Raw genomic sequence first — 18,999 nt, forward strand, 5'->3', positions numbered from 1 at the left:
GGGTTTCGATGGCTCGGTGGGGGGTTGGGGGCTTCGATGGCTCGGTGGGGGGTTGGGGGCTTCGATGGCTCTATGGGGAAATGGAGGGATTCACACGGATTCAAGGGAAATGGGTGGCCGGTTCGGTTCAACCGTATTAATGAGCCGGTTTACACGTCATGGCTTCTATGGCTGCAGCGGAATAGTGGCTGCTGAGTAGATTTATTGTTTCCGAATCCCCTTCCCCTCCCACATTCTCCCTCCTCTGCTCACCTTCACCGTAGCGTTTAGCCGCCGACGACTCCAAGGTTCTCTCTCTCTCTCTCTCTCTCTCTCTCTCTCTCTCGCATTGTATATGACTGGGTTATTTTTACACTTATTTTACAGTTCTCTTCCGTAGCCCTCACTCCCATCTCTCACCCTCAAGGCCGCACTTTCTCTCCTCCCTTTCCTCACTTCTGTAGCCCTCTTACCCACACTTCTTTCCCACTTCCCTCCCGTAGCCCTCTCTCTCTACTGGAGGTGTGTGGTGTTGGAGTTTTGGACCGGCTTATGAGTAGAATTATTCTTCTCATAAATTCAATCAATGACCCATGACCAGAGCATGTGCCACTGACATTTCTCCTATTTCATTTTATTGTAGTAAGAATTTTCTTGCAACCTGAGCTTGCTTTGCTGTTTGCCAAAAAACCTTCCCTCATTTTCCTTGATTTCTTTCATTCCGAAGAAGAAAAACATGGCTGAGGTGGGCTTGGCATTTCTCTCTGCTTCACTCAGCGTGTTGTTTGACAGAATGGCATCTCCAGAGGTGGCTGACTTCTTGCAGGGAAGAAAACAAACCGAAAAGCTCTCAAGGAAATTGAAGATAGCAATGCGGTATGTGAATGCTGTGCTTGCAGACGCGGAAGAAAAGCAACTTACGGATCCTTCGGTGAAAGACTGGGTTGACGATTTGAAGGATGTTCTCTTCGACGCGGAGGACATCTTGGATGAGATTGCTACTGAAGCCTTGCAAAGAAAGCTGGACGCTGAATCTAGTACTACTGCAGAAAAGGTACGAGACCGCTTCTCTAATATTGTCCTTGATACTTTTGTCAATGAAGTAGAGCCAAAAATGGAAGAGGTACTTGATAGACTTGAAGATCTAACAAAGCAAAAGGATTGTATGGGTCTACAAGTAGGAGGAGTTGGAGGAAAACGATATCCAGAACAGGTGCTCACTTCTTACGTCTCAGAGTCCGACACTTTTGGTAGGAATGAGGACAAGAAAAAAATTATCGACTTATTGCTCTCGTCTGATGCGAGTGGCAATGAAAGGTGCGTGATTGCCATCGTTGGCATGGGGGGAATCGGCAAGACTACCCTTGCTCAACTGGCATACAACGACACTCGGGTGGAGCAACGTTTCAATCTTAAAATATGGTTTTGTGTTTCAGAAGAATTTGTTGTGCCCAATGTAATGAAATCAATTATAGATCAGTCTTCAACTTCATCAGCTCCTTCTATAGAGGATCCAGAGCAGCTTCAAGTTATCCTAAAGAGAATTTGACGGGAAAAAAATTTCTCCTTGTTTTGGATGATGTTTGGAGTGAGAAATCCTGTCATCAGGAGTTCCTAAGCCAACTCTTGCGCTATGGGACTCAAGGAAGTAAGATCCTTGTCACCACAAGGAATAAAAGCGTTGCATTGGCCATGAAGGCAACTGCAACTCATCATATAAAGCTATTACCAAATGATGATTGCTGGTTCCTTTTTGAAAAACATGCATTTCGTGATGGTAGCTCCAATGCAGATCCAGAGATAATAGATATAGGTAGAAAAATTGTGAAAAAGTGCAAAGGTCTACCTTTAGCAATCAAAGCCATTGGCGATCTCTTGTGGTCTGAATCAAATGTCGAGAGATGGACGAATATATTGAAGAGTAATTTATGGGATCTTCACATGAAGGGGACATACATTCTTCCGGCTTTGAGATTAAGTTATAAGTATCTCCCCTCATACTTAAAAAGATGTTTTGCTTATTGTTCGATATTTCCAGAAGATTATATTTTTGAAAAAGATCAATTGGTTTTATTATGGATGGCGGAAGGTTTCTTGCAACAATCTGAAATAGAAACTATGGAAGAAGTTGGCAATCGTTACTTCGATGCTCTTGTATCAAGATCATTATTTCAAAAATCAAGATCAGGTTTTGTAATGCATGATCTTGTCAACAACTTGGCAAATTTCGTGACTGGGCAATTTAGCTTTACGCGGTTGAATGGTGATAATTCAAAAGAAATTGGGAGGATGACTCGCTATTTATCGTATTTCCATAGAAGTTCGGATAACTTTGTTAAGGATATTGAAGAGGATCTTTACAAGGCAAAGCAATTGCGCACTTTCCTAGTATTAGATTGTATTGTAGGGGCTGAAATCAAAATGCCAAGGGCATGGTGCTTAAAAGTTTTTTCTCTATCTGGGATAAGGCAGCTAACTGATCAGTTGTTTGATTCAATTAGTAAAATGAAACATCTACGTTATTTGGATGTTTCTAAATCACTTATTAAAGGGTTGCCCAATTCCATATGTATGTTGTACAATTTGCAAACTTTGAAGTTATCAGGGTGTAGGGAGTTGGAAAGATTGCCAAGAGATATGTGGAAACTTGTTAATTTACGTCATCTTCAAATTGATGGAACTAGACAATTAAAGGAGATGCCGATACAAATGGGTAGATTAAAATGTCTCCAGACGCTATCCAAATTCATCGTCAGCAAACATGATAATGGGTCTAGCAATATTGGAGAATTGGGAAACCTAATAAATCTTCGGGGAAAACTTTTAATTCAACAGCTCCAAAATGTTAGATCAGCCAAGGATTCTTTGGATGCAAGGTTGAAGGATAAGCGTTATCTCGAGGAGTTGGTGTTAGAATGGAATCCCTTAGAACAAGTACGTGGTATTTTGGAAAGTCAAAGAAGTGTACTTGAAAATCTGCAGTCTCATGAAAAATTGAAAAGTCTCACCATCAAGTACTACGGCGGGAGAGGTTTTCCTGATTGGATAGGACACATGTCCCTTCCGTCTCTTTGTTATTTAGAGTTAAGAAATTGTCCAGAAGTTGATTCGTTTCCAGAAGGGAGGTTGCCTTCCAATCTAAAGCAAATTGTGATCAGGAGGTGTAAGAAACTCATTGCAAACTGGAAGGGATGGGATTTGCAAATACTCCCCTCTTGAATGGTTGGAAATTGACGGTGGATCAGAAAATGTGGAGTCCTTTCCTTGGGGGTTGTTGCTGCCCACCACTCTGACCAATCTTCAAATCTCTTCATTTAGAAATTTGAAATCTTTGGACAATGAGGGGTTTCAACACCTCACCTCCATTGAAGAATTGCACCTCAATTGCTGTCCCAATCTCAGGTACATGCCAGAAGAGGGGTTTCCTACCTCCCTTCGTTTTTTACATATATTTGACTGTGATCCTGTGTTGAATAAAGAGATGAGAGGTAAACAAGGAAAAGAATGGCTCAATATGGCTCGCGTCCCCAACATACGGCTTGATGTCTTACGAATTCAAGGAGTTGACCGGTTTCCAGGTGAGAGTCCCATGCATGCATTAATGCAACCTCATGAAAGCTTTTAATTGAGGTTATAAAATAAAATTTTGTTAAAAATTAATAAAAGTAAAAGCAAAAGAAATATGAATTGGCATTATATATATATATACATATATAATGTGTAAGTAAGTTGATGTGAGCATTGGGAATATTTGTTTTGCTGATCATGATTGACTTAACTCTTTTTATTTTGTATCCAAATATAATGAAATGCATTTTTTTGATTTGTTTTTAATATATAATACATAATAGATCCAATAATATCCCTCTCATTTGATCTTTTCCATACATATTATATATACTCAAATTAATTCTCTTTCTTAATTTGTTTTGTAACTCTCTCATATTTGTTTTCATCCATAGTTTGGTTCAGTCCGTATGCACCACCACCGTCTGAGGGATGATTGACAGCTAGCTTTCAGAGAGTGGAGGATGATCACACTATTAACAAGTTCTGGGTACAGCTTTTCTTTCATCTTTTCTTAAAATTCACATGACTAATGAATTACTTTTATTTTTCAAAAACAAAATGCAATATTATAGATATGACTAATTTTCTTGATCTTGGAAACATCGTGTCACTCATTTGGTTGCATTTTTTGCAATCTAGTACTGATCATGATCATATTGATATTATCTGATGTTATCATATACTCGTATTTCTTTAAATTGCACCATAAACTAATAAAATTAGCAATTTACATCATAAACCTGACAATTTGTACTCACAGCACTTAACATATTGCGCCCCTATAACCTATATGATCATTAATTTGTTTATCACGTACGTACTTGATGTTATAACTAATTACTTATTATTGGAATATTATATAATTCTTGATTTTTAAATTATATATATATATATATAATTGAATTGGGGTTCCTATTTGAATCTGAATTGATATTAATTGAATTGTTTTTATATATATAATTGATTTGATCTATGAGAAGTGAAGATATTTGCTTAAATCTTGTGTGCGCCAGAAGTCATGAACAGTGGATTTTGTTTGTTTTTACACTATGCATGGTTACATTTTTATCCTCTAATTCATCGTTAAAAATATAATGAAATTTTATTATTATTATTATTATAATAATAATGAACTTACAAATAATCTAAATTGAAAGATTTTTGTTTCTTTTATATATGATTATATATTTTATTTCTTTCATTAATGTTATGAGATCTTTTTGTAACAGTAAACCTTCTCTTAAAATATATAACTATATATAACTATATATATATATATATATTATATATATATATATATATATAACTACATTGGGACGTCCACATGTATGCTGTCTTTGGACTTCTCAACAATCCGGCCCAAATCTAGCGTATAGCTACTTGTTTTATTCTACAATGTTATTTTCACACAATTAATTAATTTTTCTTTTTTGTAAATTCAAAAACTTTTTTATTCCCGTTGGTTTTCAAGAGTGTAGATCCCAACAGGTTTGAAAATAAGATAAGGATTTTGAGTTAAGATAAAAGTTTAAAATATTATTTTTTAATATTATTATTATTTTGAGATTTGAAAAAGTTGAATTGGAATTTGAGAAAGTTAAATTGTTTATTATATTTTGTATAAAAATTTAAAAAAATTATAATTATAAGATAAAATGAAATGAGAATTTTGTATCTCCTATTACTTCCAAACCTGATTCAAATGACCTTGTTTGCATTTGTGTGTGGACTTTCAAATTTTGTAAGTGTCCGCAAGCGACCTGTGCATAAATGCTAGCTTGCATTTGTTACATGACTGCCTCTTACAAGTGCCAATGTCACTGAATGAAAGCAGTCGTTTTCATACGCATTCCTTGTATAGGCTAATGGAGTACAAAGCTCAGTCTATGCGCACCAATCTTAAAAGAAAGATCCAGAAATATCGTATAATAAGTGTATGAAAAAGTTGATTACACTGCTCCGAGCTCACAATTTAGGTGCCTTCATAAAATCTCTGGTTAATTGTAAGACTCCTGATCATGACAAAAAAGAATATGGTTCTAAGATTGTATTGGTTGTTTATCATGATGTACGTTGGCAGGAATGTTGAAAACAACTTGTGTAACTTCTGTTCAAATTATTTTTATTTAGGGATTTAACAATTCAAATTATTTTTGACTTTGTGATTAAAATTAAAGTTGGGGTTGTTTTCCTTACTAATCTTTTTATATATTTTTGTTTTTCAGGCATAGCTTGGAAGTTTGAACGTTTGGAAGTTTGTAATATTTACTTTATTGTTGTTGGGAACATTTGTTGGACATTTAGAAGTTTGTAATTTAATTTATTTTGGTGCATTTGGAAGTTTGTAATTTGTTGTTGTTGCCTTGTTGGGAACATTTAATTTGGTTTGCACTTAGAAGATATTGGATTTCATTTTATTTTTTATTTTTAAATTTTGACAGCATGTTAGTATGTTACTTGTTTTTAGTTAGTTGTATTTTTTGTTATAATAAAAAATGAATTATTTAGTTTAGATTGTAATTTTTTAAAAAATTGAAATTTGGAAGCCCACACATTTTTTTTATTTATTATTTTTTTTTTTTACAAAAAAGTAGGGTAAATATGAAGTTAAAATAGACGTAAAAAAGAAAAAAAAAAAAACTCAAATTGGACTTTGCTCCAACAAGTGTCGAAGCGGAGGTAGTGTATCTCGAAATCGGAGTTGGAGGTCAGATTAGACTTCCGAAAAAGTCAGAGTCGAGGTTGGAGGTTGGAGGTAGATCGAAACTTGACACGTAGAACGAGGCTCATAATTAAAGAAGAAGAAAGAAGGAGCAGATATCACACGCTGCCCGTCCCAGCAACTCCCCCTGCCTCACAAAAAGGGCCCTCCCAGATCACGGCCCATAGTTAACCAAGATGCCCATCGTGGGTCAACCTAGGCCATCTCAGAGTGTGGGAAGTTGACAGAATGTACACAAACAGGAAACCTTGTGGCGTGCCAATGATCAGACCTACCTAGTCAGGGTCACATTGCATTTAAAGCATAACATAATATACTAGTACGCAACGGTGCACCTCTGAGACCACACGACCATAGGATGGCACGACCATGGTTTTTCTTGCCATATGATTCTGTTTTGAAATATGGTTTATCATTATGCTATCATTTGCAAACTTAATTTAGAATTAATAGAGGAGACAGATTAATCATACTTACAAAGAATAGAATAGTTTGGCTGATGCTTTAGCAAACTTAAGAGTTATTGGTATGTATAGATGCTTCTTTTTACTCAGTTTTTCACTTACCAAAACGTACACTTATATGACATTTTATGTTTTGGATCATGCGGGACTCCCTCTCTTTAAACACTAGTTTTATACTTTTTTGTTATGATAAATAGTTTGAAATGAGTATTGTATGGATTAGTTTCTAAGAATATATGGTTTTTGCAAGATTTTTGGTTTTGGGATTAATTTATATAACCCCTAAAGTTCTTCTCTCATTTGTAAAAAGGATTCATCTTTCATAAGTGAGGATTTTCAATAAAATTAAGGGTATCGACCTCAAATATTCTAATATTAAATTTTTTATTTAGCTAAGATAATACTTATTTTATCATGTAGCTACTGCTTTGGCTTTGTAATGGTGTTAAAGCATTTTAGAATGGTTATAATTTTAGAATGTTTTAATTTCTATGACTTAGTAATCTCTCTCTCTCTCTTTCTCTCTCTTAAATCATTTATCGCCTCATGAATAGTGGATTTTTTTTGTTTTCACACTATGCATAATTACATTTTTATCATCCAATTCATCACTAAAAATATAATGAAATTTTTTATTATTATAATATTAATTATAATAATAATAATAATAATAATAATAATAATGAACTTACAAATAATCTAAACTGAAAGATTTTATTACATTTTATCTTAGATTTAAAAATAATTGTTTTTTTCGTATATAATATTATTTAAAAAGAATAACATTGATCTTCATATATATTTTCAATAGTAATTCATAAAAATAAATCATAGTCATTAATAATATTTTCATTTTTCAAAATGCTATTATTATTTGAAGGTTCTAATTTATGCGACAATTTATAATTGGTCTTTAATTTATCATATTCACTATTTCATCTTATGTGGTAACACATTTCATATCAATCTATTTGTAATGCATTCTTTTAAATTATTATTAAAATAATTAATAACACTGCTTTTATTTCTAAGATCAATATTGCAATTCCAAGTTTGAAAAGAATAATAATATTATATTTAAGTTCAAAAATAAAAATATTGCCTTTCAATTTTAAAAATAAAATCTCATTGTTATACGATACTGTTTAAAAATAAAAATTGTCTTCTTATTCTTTCTCATAATAATGAATCATTTTGAATAGCACTTTTTAAAATAATAATGTTTTTATTTGAAGATAATATTATACTTTTTCAAAATTTAGATGAATAGCATATTTTTACCTTTTATCATTCCAATAACAATTGTATCTAGTAGTTTTCTATAAAAGTAATATGATGTATGATGAACAGCTGTCATCTTGAAGCAGTGATCATTTTTTCTAAAATATATGATGAATGATGGGTCTTTCCTCCATTTCCCACAATGGGATGAAATGTATGATATATGCAGACATTCAATCCATAATTAGAATCCAAAGTTCGCCACAAATGAATCAATTATCAAGAGCATGTGCCAACTGACAGATAAAAATGATCTCTTTTTATTTTCTGAGGAGGGAAAACAAAAAGGAAAAAAAAGAACAAAACCAAACTCGAAAATACTCGTTTTGCTCTACTTCTTACATTATTAACCAACCTTCCTTCTTTTTCCTTTGATTTCTTTAGAACAAAACATTGTTGAGGTCAAGTGGGAGTGGAAATAAAATTATAAAAAATGGAGAAACAAAGAATTATTTTCTCCACTCCATAAATACTGAAAAGAGAGTATTTGAAAAGACGTCAGTTTGATCTATTTATTTATTTATTCGAAGGTCGTCTTCACTGTGAAGTTGATTGGATGCACATTATTTTATGATTGTGAACTGCGGCCCACCTTTTATGACCACATGGATAAGTTCTTTCATCCAAGAAAACATGATTTGGCTAATTGACAAAATGGCATCTCATGAGGTCATTCACTTTTTGCAAGAAAGAAAGTTTCTTAGCCGAAACCTCCTTGAAAATTCAAATATATATATATATATATATATATATATATACTGCAAATGCTATGGTGAATTTTGGGTATGATAAAGTAAGTTGTTTGATTAAGTAAATTATTGTAACTAAGACTAGGTGACCTGTGGTAATTTAACAAATTAATTAAGATGGTTATTAAGAAGGAAAAATTCCCAAAATTTGATATGCATGCCACAATTAAATCTATCTTTAAAAAAAAAAAATTACAACTTGATATTCCTGGATAAGTAATCTTGTTAAAGTAAATTTTAGTTATTAATTATATACTATGAAGTCACTTGCAATAATATTGTTACCTAATATAGTGATAGGGAATAAAGAAGGGGCCTTGGGGTCGTTGATATTGTTTAATGTTGTTAAATAATGGGTTGAGATAAAATGTATTTTGTGGAAGGAATGCCATCTCGCTCATTGTCAAAGGCAATGTCTAGTGATAGGCCATCTCGTCAGAAGTCAGGACAATACATCACACATTTTTTTAATTTTTTTTATTAAATATTATATATATATATATAAGTGGTCAGCAACGCACATCGTGATAGAGGAATGATGAATTTTGAATTGATTTTGCTTAGTGCAACGTACCGTATATGTCAAGTGCTTATTATAAGGGTCGTGCTACAGTGCCGCCTCCCGGTGACCGCTGTAGCTGATCGCTTGACATGGCATGCCACGTGGCAATTAAAAAAAGAAGAAGGAGGAAACGGAATCGATGGGAATTTTGAACACCTCAACTGAAATGAGTGACCCAACATTCCCAAACCCTTTCACCCTCCCATTTCGCCCTTTCACCTTGCAGTCGCCGTGTCCTCGCTCGCCGTCCCCGTGGCCATCCCATTGCAAAACACCATCACGAGTGGTTCTATGGCCGACCACCAGTTCCCTCCTCCACGAGGTTGGGCCCGCAACACAGATCTTCTACCCTCCTCCCCAAGAGCCTTCCGTCACGGCAGCAGAGCTTCCCTCCTCCACGAGTGCATTCCATCACCGAACATCGGCTCCCTCTTCATTTTTGGTTTGTTTATGGTAACATCCACCAATTTCTCCCCATCGATGCTACAAATCTTCTCTTCATAGATAGACGCTTCTCTTCACAGATAGATGATGCTAAATTTATATTTTTCTGCTTCTTAGGACTTTCGGTTTGTTCAAAATATTTGAGTCTATAATTAGCTTGTGACTGTTAGTTGTAGTATTTTTTGTGAGATTTCTATATTCTTTTCATTTGTAGGTCTTGAATTGCATCCATAGGGTTTTGTTGTGAAAAACGATAACAATGAATTGAAAAATAATATGGAACGAGAAAAAAAAAATAATCACACACGACACAAGATGTACGTGGTTCGGCAAATCGCCTACGTCCACGGGAGCTGCAGAGGATTTTATTATTGAGGAATATCACACTACAAGATGGATCTCAACACTGTACGTCCACAGTGTTCACTCAGACATCAACAGTATGGCCATATGATTTAAAACATCATATATATAGTTAGACGGCGAAAAACCTAAAAATGCATGTTCGCTCGAGCGAACTTCCCTTCCGCATCCTGCTCGAGCTCACTGTCAAGCTGACATCGAGCATTTGACTCTGCCTGACTTCGCTTGAGCGGCCAAAGCCTCCTGCTCAAGCTCACTGTCGAGCTAACATCGAGCGTTCGACTCTGCCTGATTTCGCACGAGCGGCCAATGCCTCCGCTCGAGAGGTGTGGACCAGACTCCACAGTACTCAACAATTCTCCCACTTGGAGACTGGTACACTCGCTGTATTTCCTTCTTCCTCAAACATGATATCCTCCACCTCTGCAACTCACTGCTCCTGTCTTCATGCTAGAAGACCAACTGAAGTTGTGCACAACTTCAGTTTCTCAAGCGTAACACCCTTTGTCAACATATCAGCAGGGTTCTTACTTCCACAAATCTTCTCAAGTAACAGTTGTCCGTCATCTAACAATGACCGTATGAAGTGATACCTGATCTGAATGTGCTTGGTCCTGGAATGGAATGCTGGATTCTTGGCAAGGAATATGGCACTCTGACTATCACTGTAGAGAGTGGCTTTCTGATTCTTCTTACCCAATTCCTCCAAGAAGCCCTGTAGCCATACCATCTCCTTTGCAGCCTCTGACACTGCAATATACTCAGCTTCTGTTGTAGACAAAGAAACTGTCTTCTGTAGATTAGAACCCCATGACACTGCAGTACCACCAAGTGTATAAACAAAGCCCGTGGTACTCTTTCTACTATCAATATCTCCAGCTAAATTAGCATCAACATAGCCCTGCACCTCCAAGCTCTCTCCAGAGAAACACAAACAGGTTTCTGAGGAACCCTTTAGGTACCTCAAAATCCACTTCATTGCTTCCCAATGTTGCTTTCCTGGGTTACTCATATATCTACTCACAACTCCCACTGCATGGGCAATATCCGGTCTTGTGCAAACCATAGCATACATAAGTGAACCAATAGCTGAGGCATAAGGAACCTTACTCATGTAATCTTGTTCCTCCTTTGACTCTAGTGACTGATTCTTGCTGAGTCTGAAGTGACTTCCCAAGGGTGTGCCAACTGGTTTGGCCTTGTCCATATTGAACCTGCTGAGTACCTTTTTCACATACTCAGCCTGTGAGAGTCTCAACGTACCTCTGACTCTATCTCTGACAATTCTCATGCCAAGGATTTGCTTTGCAGCTCCCAAATCCTTCATTGCAAAGTGCTCTGACATCTGCTTCTTCAGATCATTGATCTCATCAATACTAGCCCCTGCAATAAGCATGTCACCCACATACAACAACAAAATAATGTAAAAATTGTCAAAATGCCTGACATAGCAACAGTGATCTGCCTGACGTCTCATGTACCCTGCACTGTGCATGAAGTTGTCAAATTTCTTGTACCACTGTCTAGGAGTTTGTTTCAGGCCATACAAGCTCTTTTTCAGTCTACAAACTGAACCTTCATTTCCCTGTACCACAAACCCCTCAGGCTGGTGCATGTAGATGTCTTCTTCAAGGTCTCCATGAAGAAAAGCTGTCTTCACATCTAACTGCTCAAGAAATAGATCTTCAGTAGCAACCATAGCCAGTACCATCCTGATAGTTGTGATCTTCACCACAGGAGAAAAGATCTCAGAGTAATCAATACCCTGCTTCTGTTGAAAGCCTTTTACAACAAGTCTAGCCTTGTACTTCTTACTGCCATCATGCTCAGTTTTCACCCGGTACACCCACTTGTTGTGTAATGCCTTCTTCCCTGATGGAAGTTCTGTCAACTCCCATGTCTGATTCCCTAACAGGGAATCCATCTCATCCTTCATGGCCAACTCCCACTTGCTAGAGTTTTCATCTTGCAAGGTTTCTTCGTAACTCTGCGGTTCTTCACCATCTGTCAACAAAATGTAATTCAAAGTAGGTGAGAAACGCTGTGGAGGATGTATAGTCCTAACTGACCTGCGAACTGTAGCTGTAGGAGTAGACAGTTCTGAAACTGCCTGCGGAATAATAGGAATGGGTGCACTGGACCCACTCTCCCCGTCACTCACATCTCTACGCTGCACTGTGACCTCTGGTAGGTCATCCAATCTCACAAACTCGGACTCCTGAGGAGCTACTACAGAAGCTGTACTAGACTTATCCTTGTACATCATTTTCTCATTGAAAATCACATTCCTGCTTCTTATGATTTTCTGACCCTGATCATCCCAGAAACGATAGCCAAATGCCTTGTCTCCATAGCCAATGAAATAACATTTCTTTGACTTAGCCTCCAGCTTACTACGAGCATCAAAATCAACAAGCACATAAGAAAGACAACCAAAAGTTTTAAGGTGAGAAAATTTAACCTCTTTCCCGCTCCAGACCTCCTCAGGCAATCCACAATCCAGTGGAACTGATGGCCCTCTGTTTATCAAATAAACGACAGTGCTGACTGCATTTGCCGAAAAAGTGGGTGGTAGTCCAGCGTGCAACCTCATGCTTCTAGCATGCTCATTGATGGTCCTGTTCATACGCTCAACAACTCCATTTTGCTGTGGTGTCCTAGGAATGGTCTTCTCCATTCTGATACCTAGAGCTGCACAATACTCCTTGAACCCGCCATCAACATACTCACCACCATTATCAGACCTCAAACATTTCAGTTTCAAGCCTGTCTCTGTCTCAACCATGGCTTTCCAAAATTTGAAAACATTAAATACTTCAGATTTATGCTTCAAAAAATAAACCCATACCTTCTTACTATGGTCATCAATGAACGTAACATAGTAGCGAGAACCTCTAAGAGATGCCACTGGGGAAGGACCCCACACATTTGTGTGCACAAGATCAAGTCTTCCTGTCTTTGGCGTCCTGCCACTTTTCAAGAAGCTGACCTTCTTTTGTTTCCCCATAACACAACTCTCGCACATACTAAGATCAACTGACTTCAGTTCTGGTAGCTTGCCTCTAGACAGAAGTTCCTTCATGCCCTTCTGACTCATATGGCCAAGCCTGCAATGCCACAAATCTGCTGTGCTCTCTGCAATGGTAGTAGCAATAGTGTCAATTAAACCAGTAGTCATATACAGTGTACCAGTTTTCTTACCCCGAGCTAGTACCAATGTCTCCCATCTCCATTACGTTCAAAGCCTCTCCATCAGCCAAATACATCTTCCCAAAATCGCCTGCAACATAGTTCCGCATTAGCTCCCGGTGGGAAGATGTATGGAAGGAAGCCCCTGAATCCAGTATCTAGTCATCAACTAGACTGTGAACTGCAAGCAATAGTGCATCCTGTACTTCTTCAGTTACCACATTAGCACTATCATTCTCCGTCTTCTTGGGGTTTTTGCAATTCTTCTTTATGTGGCCAGCTTTGCCACAATTCCAGCAAGTTGCCTTCTGACCAGGCCTCGACTTGCTCTTGCCCCTGTACTTTGATTTTGATCTTCCTCTGTTTGAGTTCCTGTCATGTGATCTCCCTCGAGAATCAACATTTAGGGCTGAACTCAAACCCGAGGTCTCGCCTGAATTTTTCCTGCGCACCTCCTCAGCCAAAATCAAATCACGAATATCATCATATTTTAATTTAGATTTTCCAGCAGAATTACTAACAGCCATTCTCATGGCTTCCCAACTATTTGGCAGTGAAGTCAATAGTATCAGTGCACGTATCTCATCATCAAATTCAATTTCAACAGACGACAATTGATTTGTGATAGTATTAAAATCATTCAGATGTTGTGCAACAGACGTACTATCTGTCATCTTTAAATTGAATAACTTTTTCATCAGATGTACCTTGTTATTCGCTGACGGCTTTTCATACATACCTGACAAAGCCGCCATGAGATCCGCAGTCGTCTTCTCCTTGATGACGTTGTGTGCAACGGATCTCGACAGGGTTAATCGAATAACCCCCAGAACCTGTCGATCCAACAGGTTCCAATTAGCATCATCCATCTTCTCCGGTTGCTGCCCCAATAGTGGAAGATGAAGTTTCTTCCCATAGAGGTAGTCCTCTATCTGCATCCTCCAGTAGCCAAAATCCGTGCCATCAAATTTCTCGATCCCCGATACCTTCAATTCATCTCCAGCCATCGTTTCTCCTCAGACCCGAACCTTGGCTCTTAATATCAATTGTTGTGAAAAACGATGACAATGAATTGAAAAATAATATGGAACGAGAAAAAAATAATAATCACACACGACACAAGATATACGTGGTTTGGCAAATTGCCTACATCCACGGGAGCTGTAGAGGATTTTATTATTGAGGAATATCACACTACAAGATGGATCTCAACACTGTACGTCCACAGTGTTCACTCAGACATCAACCGTACGACCATATGATTTAAAACATCATATATATATAGTTACACGGCGGAAAACCCTAAAAATGCATGTTCGCTCGAGTGGCGTGTCGAGCGCGCGTCGAACGAACTTCCCTTCCGCATCTTGCTCGAGCTCACATCGAGTGTTCGACTCTGCCTGACTTCGCTCGAGCGGCCAATGCCTCCGCTCGAGCCAAAGCCTTCTGCTCGAGCTCACTGTCGAGCTAACATCGAGCGTTCGACTCTGCCTGATTTTGCTCGAGCGGCCAATGCCTCCGCTCGAGCGGTGTGGACCAGACTCCACAGTACTCAACAGGTTTCTGATAGGAAATATGCATCGTCCTTTTCCATTGTAACCATGGGCACGATTTCTGAGTTCCTTAAGTATATTGATTGGTCCCTATCATAATTTACATTCGGAAAAAATATTGAGAGTTACCCATGATTATTGTAACCATGGGCATGTTTATTGTTATTCTTGTGGGAATTTGTTAACTTAAACAATCTGGGTTATAATTTTTTTTTCTTTGTATGATTAAGCTTATTTGCTGAAGTTCATCAATTGGAGTCGTCCAGGTCATTGGTTCTTTTGCATTATCATTGTGAGTTTAGCTAGTTATTGTTACCAAATGGGCCACTATATTTCTGTAAGTAATTTTTGCTATCAAAAGAAAAATAAAAGAAACGGCTTAGGCAAACTCGGCTGTTTATGAAGCTATGTTGATTTAATTCAACAGAACTTGACACACCTAAAGCATCTTTTGATTCTATGTATGTGACTTAAAGTGTCTGAGTAGGTTGAAAATTCTACATGTGGTTATCAAAAGGTTGAGTTTTCATATGCACTTCCTGTTTTTTTTCAATACTCTACTCCTTTGGACTACTTGTATAGACTTTAGGGTGCTGAAGTTACATGGTTATCTTTTATCTTATTCTCATTCTAGTTGTGGTATCTCTCTTGTATACGACCTGTCTACCTGTCGACTTCATTTACCTTAATTCTTTTTTTTTCTCTGTTTTCGAGAATTGTTGTTATGCCTATTTACTTAATAAGGTCTTATGTTTCATTTATGTTGTTTGGGGGAAAATAAAAGACTAAGAAAAACACAGAATCCTAGATTTCTAGATGTGGTTATTATATCACGCTTAATTGGATGCAGTCAGTTATCTCATCTCTTTGTATATGAACAACAATGTCTGAGTCACATAGTGGAAATAGTGATCTGTCCAAAGGAAAGTCAATAATTGAGTACCCAATTTGTTAGTGTGGAATTAAAGCTTGTCAAAGAACTGCGCATACGAAAGAAAATGATGGACGGCAGTTTTTTGGATGTCAAAACTATATGGTGAAATTTTCTTTTATCGCCCTCGTATCTCATTCTCGTTGATAGTCTGGTTTGTCATAATTTAACTGGGAATTGGTTTTTGCAATTTGGAAAGTCTTGTGGATACTTCTGCTGGTATGACCCTGAAATTCCAACATATTACCAAAAGACTATCAAACAATTACAACACTCAATTGATAAATTTAAAGTTGAAGTTGAAAAGATCCAAGTATCAAGGGATATCCAAATCTTGAATTATTGATTAGAAATAGAGGCCCAGAGGCGCAAGAGGCAACTGGAGAGGCTACCTACGTTCTAACAATTTTATTGTCGTGATTATTCTTTTTTGGGTTACATTTATCCAATTGTAGTTGGTTGAAAGGAAAATGTTAATATAGTGTTAGAAGTTAGCAACTAGGAAAGTCTTTGTACCTTTGTGAAAACTGTTTGTGGCAGCTGTTTGTATTTTGGGTCAGCTCTATGTACATTTGTGAAAACTGTTTGTATTTGTAGAGACCTTGAATATTCTCAATGTATGTGGAAGCTTTGTGTATTTTGGTGTAACTATTTGTATTTGTAGAGACCTTGAATATTCTCAATGTACATGGAAGCTTTGTGTATTTTGGTGTAACTCTTTGTATATATATTTACCCAACATCCTGTATCTTTTAGAAGGACTCAGGATCAACCTCTTTGTATACATAAAAATGCATAACAGTTTTTTACAAAAATGCATCAAGATCAACCTCTTACAAAATACAAGCTGAAAAATTTCAGTTTCTTAGAATAATACAACGTGATCAAGATAAACCCCCACAATTGAAAACTTTCAGTTACTTACAAAAATACAAGCTGAAAATTTTCAGTTTCTTAGAATAATACAACCTGATCAAGATCAACTCCCCAACTAAAAACTTTCAGTTACTTACAAAAATACAAGCTGAAAATTTCAGTTTCTTAGAATAATACAACCTGATCAAGATCAACCCCCCAATTGAAAACTTTCGGTTACTTACAAAAATACAAGCTGAAAAATTTCAGTTTCTTAGAATAATACAACCTGATCAAGATAAACCCCCACAACTGAAAACTTTCAGTTACTTGCAAAAATACAAGCTGAAAAATTTCAGTTTCTTAGAATAATACAACCTAACTTTCAGTTACTTACAAAAATACAAGCTGAAAATTTCAGTTTTTTAGAATAATACAACCTGATCAAGATCAACCCCCCAATTGAAAACTTTCAGTTACTTACAAAAATACAAGCGGAAAAATTTTAGTTTCTTAGAATAATACAACCTGAACAAGATAAACCCTCCCAACTGAAAACTTTCAGTTACTTACAAAAATACAAGCTGAAAATTTTCAATTTCTTAGAATAATACAACCTGATCAAGATCAACCTCCCTCAACTGAAAACTTTCAGTTATTTACAAAAATACAAGCTGAAAAATTTCAGTTTCTTAGAATAATACAACCTGATCATGATCAACCTGCCTCAACTGAAAACTTTCAGTTACTTACAAAAATACAAGCTGAAAAATTTCAGTTTCTTAGAATAATGCAACCTGATCATGATCAACCTCCCTCAACTGAAAACTTTCAGTTATTTACAAAAATACAAGCTGAAAAATTTCAGTTTCTTAGAATAATACAACCTGATCAAGATAAAGCCCCACAAGTGAAAACTTTCAGTTACTTACAAAAATACAAGCTGAAAATTTCAGTTTCTTAGAATAATACAACCTGATCAAGATCAACCCCCCAACTGAAAACTTTCAGTTACTTACAAAAATACAAACTGAAAAATTTCAATTTCTTAGAATAATACAACCTGAACAAGATAAACCCTCCCAACTGAAAACTTTCAGTTACTTACAAAAATACAAGCTGAAATATTTTAGTTTCTTAGAATAATATAACCTGATCAAGATCAACCCCCCACTGATGAATTTTGAATTGATTTTACGTTGTGCACTGTACATGCCGAGTGCTTATTATAATGCATAGGCCTGTGAAGCGGCAGATCAAAGCTTTTAGACACGAGCACTCACGCAAGACAGCAGCAAGTTGAGAATAAAAAAAAGAGCCGTCCTAGTTTGCTGCCGCTAGTGTAAAATTTATTTTTTACTTCTATCTTTTTCTATTCATATTTTTTTATTATTTTTAAATATTTTTAAAAAACATCAATACATTACAAATTATTTTTTTAATTATTAAATTAAAAAAAAAGTTCAGTCAAATAGAGCAGCCACTAATAACGGCATAGTAGCCTTTTTCTTAAATAAAAAAAAAACACTAAATTTCGGTTGCAACACGACATTTTAACAAATTAAGAGTGAGGATAAGAATTTTTCAACTTCTGACGTTGAAAAATTGATGGATCTTGTGAAATTAGGAAAGCTCACCACCAATTAATAAATGATGAATGACTAAAGCAGGTACCAACTGATAGATAAAATAATAAAAGACAGGTATTATTTTTTAAGTAACGCTATATATTATATTACTATTTTATTTATATTCTATTATATATAATATGATATATTTATTATTATTTGATGATAAAAAAATAATTAAAAAATAATTATTTAATAATAATAAATATATCACATCTTACTTAATGAGATACAAATAAAAAAATAATAATATGATATATAAAATTTTTCTTATTTTCTACCCCTTTGTAAATATTAAAATATTAGCCGCGTTCACTCTGCCGACAACGGGATAGTCACCAGTTATAATGCCAACTACCAACACCTTATTGAATTTGTGATTTTTTTAATTTAATGAATATGAAAGTAATTTTTTAATAAATTTATGATTTTATTTATATTTTTAAAAATATTTAAAATGTTTAAAAAAATGTTTGAGAATTTTTTTTTTTTTTTAAACCAGATTCTAATCCTCTGTGAGTAAAGTATTTAACAATATTTTAACATTAACCAGTCAAGCTGTGAGAACTGGGAATCAGGAATTGGCTCTGTACTCGGTGGAGTCAGACAATGAAATCAGAAAAAGACAAGGACTGAATATTGTAAGAGGGTTGGGGGAACTCATCAATGAAGAAAATGGCATCTGAGCAGCAAATTTGGCGGATATTGT

At 36.0% G+C, this 18,999-nt stretch overlaps 2 protein-coding genes across 4 annotated transcripts in view; both read left to right on the forward strand.

Annotated features, from left to right (window-relative positions):
• LOC122294514 (putative disease resistance RPP13-like protein 1) overlaps positions 1 to 5,947 on the forward strand; it is a 78,373-nt gene extending 72,426 nt beyond the window's left edge. For all 3 annotated transcript variants that reach the window (XM_043103308.1, XM_043103309.1, XM_043103306.1), the window contains exon 5: positions 5,781 to 5,947. The gene's annotated coding sequence lies outside the window, so the exon portion shown is untranslated. The remainder of the gene's footprint in view (positions 1 to 5,780) is intronic.
• LOC122294638 (putative disease resistance RPP13-like protein 1) lies at positions 716 to 3,198 on the forward strand. The gene is made up of 2 exons (XM_043103541.1): positions 716 to 1,507; positions 1,588 to 3,198. The coding sequence occupies exons 1-2, from the start codon at positions 716 to 718 to the stop codon at positions 3,196 to 3,198; spliced, it is 2,403 nt and encodes an 800-aa protein (XP_042959475.1).
• Positions 5,948 to 18,999: the final 13,052 nt, after the last annotated feature.

Source organism: Carya illinoinensis, chromosome 14, assembly GCF_018687715.1.
Source record: "Carya illinoinensis cultivar Pawnee chromosome 14, C.illinoinensisPawnee_v1, whole genome shotgun sequence".
In the NCBI taxonomy this organism is placed as follows: domain Eukaryota; kingdom Viridiplantae; phylum Streptophyta; class Magnoliopsida; order Fagales; family Juglandaceae; genus Carya; species Carya illinoinensis.

What these genes read in the sequence shown, in the direction of transcription:
- LOC122294638 (XM_043103541.1), top strand. Translation starts at nt 716, where the DNA reads ATGGCTGAGGTGGGCTTGGCATTTCTCTCTGCTTCACTCAGCGTGTTG. An exon ending in AGGATCCAGAGCAGCTTCAA is followed by an intron (nt 1,508 to 1,587) that starts GTTATCCTAAAG and finishes TCCTGTCATCAG; the next exon opens with GAGTTCCTAAGCCAACTCTT.